The sequence below is a fragment of the Mirounga angustirostris genome, unplaced genomic scaffold (assembly GCF_029215605.1).
Source record: "Mirounga angustirostris isolate CCGP_5_RB_7025 unplaced genomic scaffold, mMirAng1.0.hap1 SCAF_142, whole genome shotgun sequence".
NCBI classification, from domain to species: domain Eukaryota; kingdom Metazoa; phylum Chordata; class Mammalia; order Carnivora; family Phocidae; genus Mirounga; species Mirounga angustirostris.
Genome location: NW_026991850.1, coordinates 113,006 through 124,817, shown reverse-complemented (window position 1 = coordinate 124,817; position 11,812 = coordinate 113,006). Strand labels below are relative to the sequence as shown.

General features: G+C 39.5%; 1 protein-coding gene across 1 annotated transcript; it reads left to right on the top strand.

The window, feature by feature from the left end:
• The first annotated feature begins 91 nt into the window (after nucleotides 1-91).
• On the top strand, nucleotides 92-11,461 carry LOC135363371 (rho GTPase-activating protein 20-like). The gene is made up of 6 exons (XM_064583923.1): nucleotides 92-582; nucleotides 1,967-2,128; nucleotides 3,634-3,743; nucleotides 4,275-4,464; nucleotides 6,113-6,224; nucleotides 7,158-11,461. Exons 1-6 carry the CDS (start codon nucleotides 541-543, stop codon nucleotides 7,289-7,291), a joined length of 750 nt encoding a protein of 249 aa, XP_064439993.1. The 5' UTR covers nucleotides 92-540; the 3' UTR covers nucleotides 7,292-11,461.
• Nucleotides 11,462-11,812: the final 351 nt, after the last annotated feature.

The window sequence follows — 11,812 nt, the reverse complement described above, 5'->3', positions numbered from 1 at the left end:
TCGATTCAGAACCTGGAGACACGTATCATCAATCCCTCCATATTTCTGACATTTCTTGGTTTTATGATGCTTACCACATTGCTTTGAGGAAATCTATAGGAAAATACAAGTCATTAGGAATTAAGATGAGCCTGGAGCACATGGGTGGCTCAGTTGTTAAGCGTCTGCCTTCAGCTCAGGTCATGATCCGGGGGTCCTGGAATCGACCCCCGCGTTGGGCTCCCTGCTCTGAGGGAAGCCTGCTTCTCCCTCTCCCCCTCCCCCTGCTTGTGTTCCCTCTCTCGTTGTCTCTCTCCCTCTGTCAAAATATGAATAAAATCTATAAAAAAAAAAAAAAAAAAAGGAAAAAGAAGGTTCAGCGTATTACACAACAACTACTACTACTAGTACTCTCTCTTCTTCTTAGACTCCGGCCGGAAGACTGTGAAAAGCCATTTTTTCAGAGACAGGGCCTTTTGGTGGGGCTCCCGCACTTGCCAGCTCACCCAGTGCACAGCCCCACCTTCCGCAAAGCCAGGACAGCTCTTTGGAGTTTCCCTCATGGATATCTGTGATAAAGACAACCTGCCCTTTCCAATTCTGGTAGGTCATCTCCTTTTGGTCTTCTATAGCCCTCCTGAGGAGCGGAAACTGAAAGGCCAAGCGTCCTCATCCAAATCTATCCCCAAATGGAGACGTCATTACATAGTCCCTGGCTTTGGAAGAGGAGCTCTGTTACTGTTATTTCAAAGAACAGAATCTGATTTAGGTCCAGCAGACTCATGAGGCAAATACAAAAGGAAAAGACATTCTTGTCCATTCCACTTCTGTCTTGTTTCCACAAAGACCCATGGAGGCCTGTTCAGATGAGTCAAAATGGACTCTGTGTATGTGAATCTCTGAGAGTCCACCTCATCTTCACACTCTCCCTTCATTGCCTTCCTCCTCACATGAGTCTCAAGTCTCCTTCAGCAGAGTCTACTCAGTCTAACAACTGCAAACATCTGACACGAGCATAGACTCATCCTCTGGCAAATAGGAATCTGTTAATCCTAACAGAGTATGTCAAATGAAAGCCACAGAGTTTGGCCGGTGTTATCTCAAACTGCTGTAGTGAATTGTCAGTGTGTACATTCACTGAGTATTCGGTATCTCTGCAAGTACTGTACAGGATGTAGGGAACGTTCCGCTAGCTATGAAGAAATATATCACCTTAGCTAGCATGTTACCTGCTAGCTACTACCCCAGGTCCATGCATCACAGCAAATTTAGGGGCTAGCTAGGATTATCATCCTCCGCACTGCCTAAACGAATCAGAAAAGCCTCAGTACAGGATGCGTGTGCCCCAGCTCACACAATAGATAAGTAGCATAATAGACTTCAGATCCGTTGGATTCCCTGAGTCCAGCCCTTATTAAGATTCTACACAGCAGGGAGAGGACATGAAGATACAGCAAAAGACAATGAAAGACTCATGAGAAGGGAGGGTAATCAGAGAAGGAGAAGAGAGTTCCTGAGCCTGACTTTAAAAGAGGGAAGGAAATAGAACAAGTAGGAAAGGAGTATACAGTCACTTAAAGAGAAATAAACAAATGGGAAATGAGTATTTCCTAAATAGACTTCCATACTTGGGGAAGAGCATCTATGTAGGGAATAATGAGAAAGAAATGCTAAAGTAGGAAACAGATGGTGATTCCCCAAAGGCTTTGAAGCAGAGAAGTTTGATTTAAAAGTGGAAACTCAGTGGAAAGGAAAATCTGATTAAAAGAAGTGTTTAAAATGTTTCAGTGTATGACTGTAAAATAGATATTTCGGTAGAAAGTATATAGAGAGACACTGAAAAAAAAAAACAATCTAAATTGACTTTAGTCCTTCCAGCTCAAAAACAGTGTACCATTACATTCCCCTCCTCTTTCAAAACGGAGGCAAGCTTGTGCTCTGCGTTTGTGGATATGAGATGCCATATACTTTTCTTTTCTTCCTACAGGATATGCTTTCCTTTATTAATCAAAAAGGGCCACTCACAGAAGGCGTCTTCCGCAAATCAGCCAATATAAAATCCTGCAGAGTCCTAAAGAAAAAACTAAATTCTGGGGTCAAAGTGAACCCGTACAGCGAATCTGTTCATGTGGTCGCATCCGTCTTCAAGGTAGGGAAGGTTCTAGCATTATCCACACGTGAGTAACTGAAGCTATGATTGGTGTCCTTCATCATGACTGCTCAAGAACTGTAATGGACATAACAGATTAAGAACCTGACAAGCTGAAAATGCTTGACAAAATCAAAATTTAAGGAAGCTACTTTAGGAGTTAAAAGCCCCATGTGTTAGAAATACTTTCTGTTTTCACTACACACCGCCCTCCCCACCTCCACTCCTGAAGACTCCATGCAAAATACTAATACTGAAATGACTACTAGTCATGATAATAAATTTCAAAATACGCACTGACACAAACACACTGTTTACCGAAACAGACATCCTCACCACCCTGCTAATGATGGCAAAGTTTCCAAAAGAAATGGAGCAGGGAAAAAATTTAATCCATCCACCTTGGCACTAATTAACAGCTCTGAACAACCCTATGTTAATGTAGTAATGAGTACAGTCTTTGAATCTCAGTCACATTTGGTCTTCCCTTGTCCCCCGTTAATGTTCGAAGATGTGATAAATAGCAAATGACTTAGGTAACCACTCCTACTCTGGGGCCATAGTGATATCCAGTAGTAATATACATGTAGGCATTGGGAGACAGGAGAAGAATGATGATACACTAGGTAGCAAGATGAGCGTTGCCCTCTGTAAGGTGCACACATGGAATCGATTTTTTAGCAAGAGTTAGGAGGTTCCTTCCTGATTCTGTGTTATCAGCACCAACTAGGAAGAGGGTGTGCACTTGTGGGTATGGTGCTTAGACATTTCTAAAGTTTTCTCTTCCTGAAGTTGACGGATCTTGGTGGAGAATCAGACTCTGCAACCTTGGCCTTGATAATATCATGGCAAACTAACTGGACAATTGTCCTAAACTAGAAATGAATCTATCCTCAGGACCACAGTGAGTCTGCCATTAGACTCTCGACTTTTAGACAGTTAAGAAAAGGAAGAATGAAGCAATTGTGAGAGTAGCTTTCTTCCAGGGAGCACACCTACCCCGAGTGAGAAGACCTAGTTCTTTCCTAATATGTGTGCAAGAGCCCACCTGTTTGTGTTTTGATTGTTTCAGGACTTTTCTTGCTAGAATTAAGAGCTAGCACCTTGTCTAAAACAAGCAACATGGGTATGTGTATTTCTGTCCAGGAAGCTAATAGGATTTAGGATGGTCTATAGCCAGACCCTGTCAGTTTGTGGTACTTTGCAAAAAAAAAAGCACTCACACAAAATAAGTTCCAGATGATAGAAGGGAGCTTTATCTTCATTTCCACCACAGGCTAAGCTCTGCTTTTATGCCTCTAAGTTTTAGCGGGAGAAAATCCAAGCACCTGCTCCTGCGTGAGCAAGTCAATGGAAAGTCGAAGCCGAGCTCCGTGTGGGTCCCAGTTTGGGTATCTGTGAAGGAAGTGGGGGCTGAACTGAATTTTTTAACTACATATTTTCTCTGGAATATTTCCAATAAATATTTTCTATAATATATATACATATTTTTTTATCTCCATAAGGACTTTCTTAGAAATATCCAAGGAAGTATATTTTTATCCGATCTCTATGACAAATGGCTCAGTGTTATTGATCAAGGCAACAAAGAGGAGAAGATAACTGCAGCCCAGAGGTAATGATGCCATAATTACTCTACTCTGGTCACATCTCCAAAATACACCCAACATACTATCAGGAAAACATTGGCTTACGTTTTGCAGCTTTGCCTACTAAAATCATGACCAACGCCAAAGAGTTTCAATTCTTCACACCCATGGGGTCCAGCTTCAGAATAGAGGCATGCTTTAGGGCTATTATTGTTCTTCTCCTGATCTTATTAATGTGGACTCCTTGGCCATTTTACCCCTTCTGGATCCATGAAACTGGTAGACGAAATTCCCTGGTCCAAGACAGATGCTAGAGCATTGACTTCCAGGGCTATGACCTTAAAAGTCTGTGAAACATTTAACTAAGCAGAGAAGTTGTTATCTGGCTCAGGAACTGAATTCAGTGCAACAATTTTGTATACCTTCATGCCTGGAACTCTGCTAGAGCGGGTTGTGTGCTAGATATACAAGGATGTATCCTGTTCCCTGTCTCTGTTTTTCCAACCTCTTAAGTGGAATTACTTGCCTAATTTAAAAGTGTGTTTTTCTGACCTTAGGCTTTTAGGCCAGCTGCCAAGAGCAAATGTTGTTCTCTTGCGATACCTTTTTGGAGTGCTATACAACATTGAGCTACATTCCTCATCCAATCAGATGACAGCTTATAATTTATCCGTTTGTATAGCCCCAAGTGTTCTTTACCCACCTGATTCCGGCAGCTTGGAATTGGAAGACAACTTGATAAGAAAGGTAATGAGAGCTCTCATTTTTGTCCCCCAGGGGGTAGAATCCCTACTTTGAACCAGACAAGTGCAGTAGTAACTCTGACGGATGGAACTTTGTGAAGTGCACATTTTCATTAGGCCCCTGTGGAGTGGCAGAGTTCTTTATCCTACTCTGGCGGGGTCTGGGAAGGGGTGTCGTTAAACGGGAAACTCGGAGCAGTCGAGTCACTTCTTCCCCCTCCAGGAGACTAAACACTAGACTGACTAAACGAGAGAGAGAAGAGTCGTGTGATACGATAGGAAAGAACCTGGGCTTTGGAACTTCACCAGTCAAGGTTCAACTCTCAGCCTAATCCCTGAGGGACTCGTAACCTTGGGCAAAGCCATGGTTTCCTCACTACACAATGGCGACAACAGCCAGCTCCTCCGGTCATCACTGGCACATCCTGGGTGGCTTGGGCAATATGAGCCCCCATGCCTCCAAACACATTGGCCTTCCTCTGCCAATTGTGGCTCATCTAGAAAAGTACTCGGCTACTATTTCACCTCTGCTACGTCATATGGAAACTAGCAAGAGATTCCAGAATATCCTAATAAGATGACAGGTCTTCCCCAAGCTCACCCAGAGAGAGCCAGCATGAGGCAAAGCAATGCGTGAGAAGGGACTGAAGTTAGACAGACAGATACGTTTTCTCTCCAGCTGTGTGGGTTTTCCCTCACAACACCACCAAAATCCCTGCTTCCCAACTTTATGATACTTCTTCATTTAAGAAATGGTTTTCTTAAGTTGTCGTTCATACTTTATAAAGTTTCATAAGATGGTATACATCAGTTACAGCTCAGTAAAACTGGAAACAAAATTTAAAAGCAAAAAATAAATAAACTTTAATAAGGTAGGCTACTTTGAAAATTATCCTAGTTTTATTTATTTTTTTGATATGTATTTATTTGAGAGAGGGAAAGAGAGAGTGTGAGAGGGGCAGGGGCAGAAGAAGAGGGAGAGGGAGAGGGAGAAGCCCAAGCCGATTCCCTGCTGAGCACGGAGCCCAAAGTTGGCTCCATGTGGAGCTGGATCTCACCACCATGAGATTGTGATCTGAGCCGAAATCAAGAGTCAGACGCTCAACTGATGGGCCCCCAAATTTATCCTAGGCTTAAAGATGTAACCACTGATCCCAAAATGTTAGCTCTTAACCTAGGCCACGCATTATAACTTTAGCCCACGGATGAGCAGTATTTTAAAATGTATACCCAAAGTACACGGGAAAGTATCACTCTTTCTAAGTTATTTCTGAGAGAACTCTGGTTTCTATGTGTTTTTGTTTTTTTGGTTTTTTCTTAAGCTTTTATTTATTTACTTGACTGAGAGAGACACAGCGAGAGAGGGAACACAAGCAGGGGGAGTGGGAGAGGGAGAAGCAGGGTTCCCGCTGAGCAGGGAGCGTGATGTAGGGCTGATCCCAGCACCCTGCTTTCATGACCTGAGCCGAAGGCAGACGCTTTACCGACTGAGCCACCCAGGTGCCCCTGGTTTCTACGTATTTTTATCAAGTCTGAATTTTACTGGGAAGTCCTTCCCATTTTTTCTTAGATCCAAGGTCTGTATAGAAAATGTGATTTATAACTATGCCCTATGGAAAAGAGCACCCCATTCTTGTCTTTTTGTGTTACAGATTTCTCTTGTACAATTTCTCATTGAAAATTGCCTCAGGATATTTGGAGAAGACATCACTTCCCTCTTTGGCGAGAACTCAATGAGTCGTGGTAACAGCGAGAAGGCTGCAGGTACCGGGAGTAATTTAATTGGCTTTAGTGAGAAGCAGACAGCAAGGTTGCCAGGGGTCATGGGAGATGCTTAGACAGAGCTGTTCTGGAGCCCAGAGCATCGCCAGGGCAAGGATTTCCATGGGCTCCTTCTTCCGAAGGCTGGCTCACAGGTCAAGGGAGGTTCCACACTGTTGTGAGACCAAAGAAAGGATAAGATGAGGTCTCTAACTTCAAGAAGTTTCTAGTGTAGATCATAAGGGCATTAGGACTCATCATGGTATGCTACAGTGTTTGGGAATTTCTCTAACCAAATTTGAATGGGTGCCATATATATATGTCATATCATACATATATGTTTAGTTATATATATAATATATAATTAGAAATTTAGAATATCTAATTTTTAAACACAATGTGTATAGTTATGTATATTAGATGTGCTCTGGTTGAAGCCAGAGCAAGTGGCCTTTCTTCCCCTCCCTCCTCTTTTGGCTCAGGGGCTCTTGAGGCACCACAGGATTCCAGTGTCCTTTGAACTGGGTTGAAAAGAACTGGCATCAGTTCTTTCTCTCTAAAATTGTGGATAAAAATATTGTCTAAATCTTAGAATTGTTGTAAAGATTAAATAAGGTGATGGATGTAAAATAAATTTCAAAAAAAAGCCATTAATAGGACTAGGAGAAGTGCCCCTGAGACTAGAGCTAGTATATTTGAGCCTAGCTAATCACAGCTAACTCGTAGCAGTCCACCTTATAATAGACTTTCGATTCAGAACTTGGAGACACATCTCATCAATCCCTCTATATTTTTGACATTTCTTGGTTTTATGACGGTTTTGTCATTGCTTTGAGGAAATCTTTAGGAAAATACATGTCATCAGGAATTAAGATAAATCTAGTGTAATGTCTGAGAATATGCTTATATAAGACAACTGTTTATTTTTCATTTCAGTAGTGTCAGGAAATCCACCTCTTGAATCCAAGCCAGTGAGAGTGAGAGTGATTTACAAAAAGGCACAACGGCAGAATGATACGAAGACCCCATCTGGCATGGTTCCACCCAGCTACTTGTCTACAGTTTTCTAAGTCACTGAAGAGTACCATCTACATAATGACACTTGACTCTTCCGTTTTCTTTAGTTCCTATAAAATAGAAAATAAAATGAACTGTTTTTCCAATGAATGAAAAATGAGCCCCTTCCAAGGAACTTGCTCATCCCATTAGAATTTTTCTTTTGCCTCATCTCATATTATCCATATTGAGGAAATCTTCCCACAAAGTATCTCCTCTGTCTTCAATACCTACCATCTCATATTATGTACTTTGTTGCATTGTAGTGTATTGCATATTTTTATACTGATGCAATAAAAGTAATTCCATCACTCAGTGGGTTAGACAACCATTTTACTTGTTTATGATTCATATCAACACTTCAGTGGAGGCTCATCTGAGCAGTTCTGGTCTCAGCTGAGGTCACTTGAGCACCTGCAGTCAGCTGGCAGCTCATCTGGAGCTAACCTAGGAGTCTGTTTATTGGTGTTGGCTCTCAGCTGGTCCCCATGTCTTCAACGAGCTAGCCTGTCCTGCATATGGTGGAGGAAGAGTTGCCAGAAGCAAGAAAGGCTTTTCAAGAGTTAATGTGGGAGAGGACTGTGCAAAGCACCATGCCAAAGACAGTGATTTACAAGACAAGGAGGCATTCATTATTTATTAAGACCACACATGATAATCAAAGCTCAAGGCAGCACCACTACTACACACATCCTTTTATTCATCGGCTTTTAATCCTCAGTGGATTATAATCAGCATTTCCTAAAAGGCATTCAAAGTGTGGTAGGAAGTATCTTTGAAATAGTAACTGATTTTTTACCTCAGGTATTCTTTGCCTCTATCCTTGTCCCGGTCTTAAGCTGTCTTACGGACAACTAAATCACTTCCTCAGGGAATAGAAGCTATAGGAGAATATGAGGAAAAGGGAGCCCTTTGTTGCTTATGAGTTTTAAAAATTTAGCTTTCTAGGAAACAAAACTTACTCATGGCATAGAGTAGAAGATTTAGGTGGAAATCTCATGGGAAAAGCCCAAAATCATTAGGTACATGGGACATCTGCCCCTTTTCCTGGATAGAAGCCAAAAGAAAGCAGGAAGGCCTCACAGAATAGCTAATTGACTTGTCTAAGAAAGACGGGGCCCCTGTGGGTCCACATAGAGTTTCTTATACCTCAGCATGGAACAGATCAGTAAGAAAAGTATTCCCATCAATTCCAGAATAGTATGGAAGAACTACAGAGAGCCACCAGGTTTGAAAGACATGTCTCAACAACAGTAGTACTGACCAATTCCCCAGGACCAGAGAACAGTGAGGACATCTCAGCAGATGCTAGTATACATCAATGACCCAAAGCAGCAGATAAGTGCCACCTCGCCATTTCATAGCCTTCTAACTCCCTGGCACTAGAAGACTCCAGAACATAGACACACTCCTGGGGGAAATTAAGAGATCCTGAATTTCTACCAATCTGGGAACAGAGAATCAAACTAGACACCAAGCGAGCTATTTAAAAACACAGAATTGGACATTTATTACATATGTCAATGTATACATTGAGGTTGGTATCAATATATATAGAATATATGATCCAAGCACAGTTTTCCTAGAAAGGGTTCCCTGGTCAAATAGGTTAGGGAAATTCTGTATTTTCCTTTTGAAGTCAAATGCTCCAGTTTTTTCCACACTTATTTGACATTGCTTGGCCCTTTTGGAGTAACCCCATTAATTAATGATCCTGGGAACATACATTAATAAACATCGCTCTGAATTTATTTCTTCTTAACTCACAGATTTTACCATTTCACTCACCTGCTAAGAAGCCATCAATAGATCTTTGAATTTTTTTTTTTTTCAGAAAAAAATGTCCTTTTTTAGATCCTCCACAATGCAACCTGCTCTAGTAATCAATTTTGTCTTCACTCTTTCCCATTGTAGATCCTTTGCTTTAGCTAGGTCAGAAACGTTACTGGCCCCTGAATAAGTCACACTCACTTTTCTAACTATAATCCTCACCTCTCCTTGGTCTCTACGTTTCCACCCACTAACTAGGTAGCCATCTGGGTTCTCCACTCCCAGAATTTCACAAAGCCTTCCTGATCTCAAATTAATTGTTCTTTACATGAGCGCTTGCCCCTACTAGACATTGGCTCGTATGCTGCTTTGCACCGTCGGGAATTATGCCAGTGTGTTCATACATTATTCAGCAAATCCAAATTCCTGTGGTAAACAACTGTATCTTGTGTTAGTTTTATATTACTTTTAATGCCTGGCTAAATTTCTACTCAAAAAAATATGAATGAATATGTTCAATTTTCGAAGGGTGTAGAGATTTTATACACATTGGTAGCAACTGCAAGTTTTAAAACTGAAGAGGTAGAATACAGCACATATGGAATTTCAATGGGTGGCAATAAGACATCATCAGTTTGACCAATTTTTTTAGATATGACTTCACAGCCTTATTCACAAGTTCTGGGATATATTATTTTTATTCATTATGTAAAAAATCTGATATCGGTGTGATGCATTTGGGAATAATTGCATTTTTGTATTAAATTTCTTCTAAATATCAACAATCCAGAATAAAAGGGGCAAAAAAACATGGCTGGGCAATGCATCTGTGAGTTTTTAAGCCAAGGAAGATATTAAAAAAAAAAAAAATTGAAAAGAAGAGGAGCTAGAAATACCAGAAGGTAAAGAAAAGCTGAAATTGAACTTATTTGTCAATGGCAACTCAAGAGATTCCTGACCTAGGAAAATGGTTAATAAATGTTAGTATTTCCTTCAGGAGACTCAAGCATAATGTCTCCTTGAGAATAACAATTTATTTCTTAAATTTGAGGAAAAGATCCTAGGAACTCTGATAAACTGTAAAAGAACTTAATTGCCTAATCTAGAATGAATAAAAGGCAATTAGACATTCTGATATTGGCCTTTACCGTACCTGGGAGTAAGATGTGTGTAGTCATCAGTCAATCTGCACTTAGTGATGTAGTTAAGGTTAAACATCTCCAGAAGTAAAATAAAGGTACTTAGAATGACTCTCCTATTTTATTCCAGAAAGAAAGCGACTCACAGGCTACCAATATCAGCAAATTAATATCATGGATGGTTGGGATTAATTACCATGATAAATTAAGTGGGATATATATATAATCACTCAATGTTTATTCCACAAAAGCAACATGTAAGAATTTGGTGAATGGAATATATATTAGTACAAGAAGCCACTTCTTTTCAGAGAGCACTGAACGATGCCTTTTATATTTTTCTGTAATTCTTTCTATGCTTAAGCCGAATGGGCCAGTAATACTCTGAAGATTTATAGTGGATGGTGACTCTATTTTCCAGTTTTGTTTTGTTTTACTTACCCACAACATAATTGGTGCTAAGAAAAAATTGGCTTCCTTATGGTCCTTGGCCTAAATGTCAGTATTAATTTAGTTGGCTTAATCTTTAAAAAATGGTATCATTCCTTTGTCAAATAAAAGAAACAACTAGAAAACCAAACTGTCAAAGGAAAGTTGTAATTTCCTAAAATGGAAAAAGCGAAACTGCTTTGTAAGAATGGGAGTTTTTCCAAAATGTAAAAATATAAAACTAGTTGGGAAAGAAAAAACAAAACAACACCGTCTTCAGGATAGTGATTACCTCTGTGGAAGGAAAGAATGGGATTGAGTAAAGGGGGTAAAAAGAAACTCCAAGCACACATATATTAATTTAATTTCTTGAAAGATTTAAAAATGCTAACATTTCACCACGTGCTTTACACTTCTTAAGAAAATGTTAGAGGTGACTTTATTACATAAATATCCACAACATACCCATGCATACACACACACACACACAATTTGTATATATAAACATACAAAACATTGTTAAATGAATAAGTAAACTACAGAAATTCTTATCATTCAGCAATTTTATCTTTTTACCATAGGTTTTGTGATTCCTCTGTATGGATGACCTGGTTCACTCCGTCTAGTATTCCATTATATGATAATGCATTTATGTGTGTACACATCTACCTTGATCAAACTTTCTAGAGGCTTGCCTAGTTTATTAGCTTTCAAAGAAATAGATTTTAAAAATCATCTCCATTAATGTTTTTTCCTAGGTTATTAATTTGTGTTTTGCTTTTACCATTCTATTGCTTCAACTTTCTTACTGTTTTCACTTCTTCATCTAGCTTCTTGGATTAAATGCTAGCTCATTTAAATTTAGTAAATATATTTAATAAGACTATTCATAACTTCTAAGTACTGCTTTATCTATATCTCACAAATTTTTCATATTTTAGTTTGTTGATAAAACCATTACAGTTTATGATTCTCTTTGTGAAGTATTTTTTCACTTACTCATTGTTTAAGCTTTTGTTTTTTTCAGATTTTCTAACCTATAGGATTTTAATTACTAGTGGTAGTAGTTAATTTCTAAATAAATTACATAGTAATTAGATAATATGGTTTGAATAACTATGACTTTTTGTGACTGAGAGTATACAGTTAATTTTATACATATCTAATGTGTTGCATGCATGCTTTAGGAGAATGTGT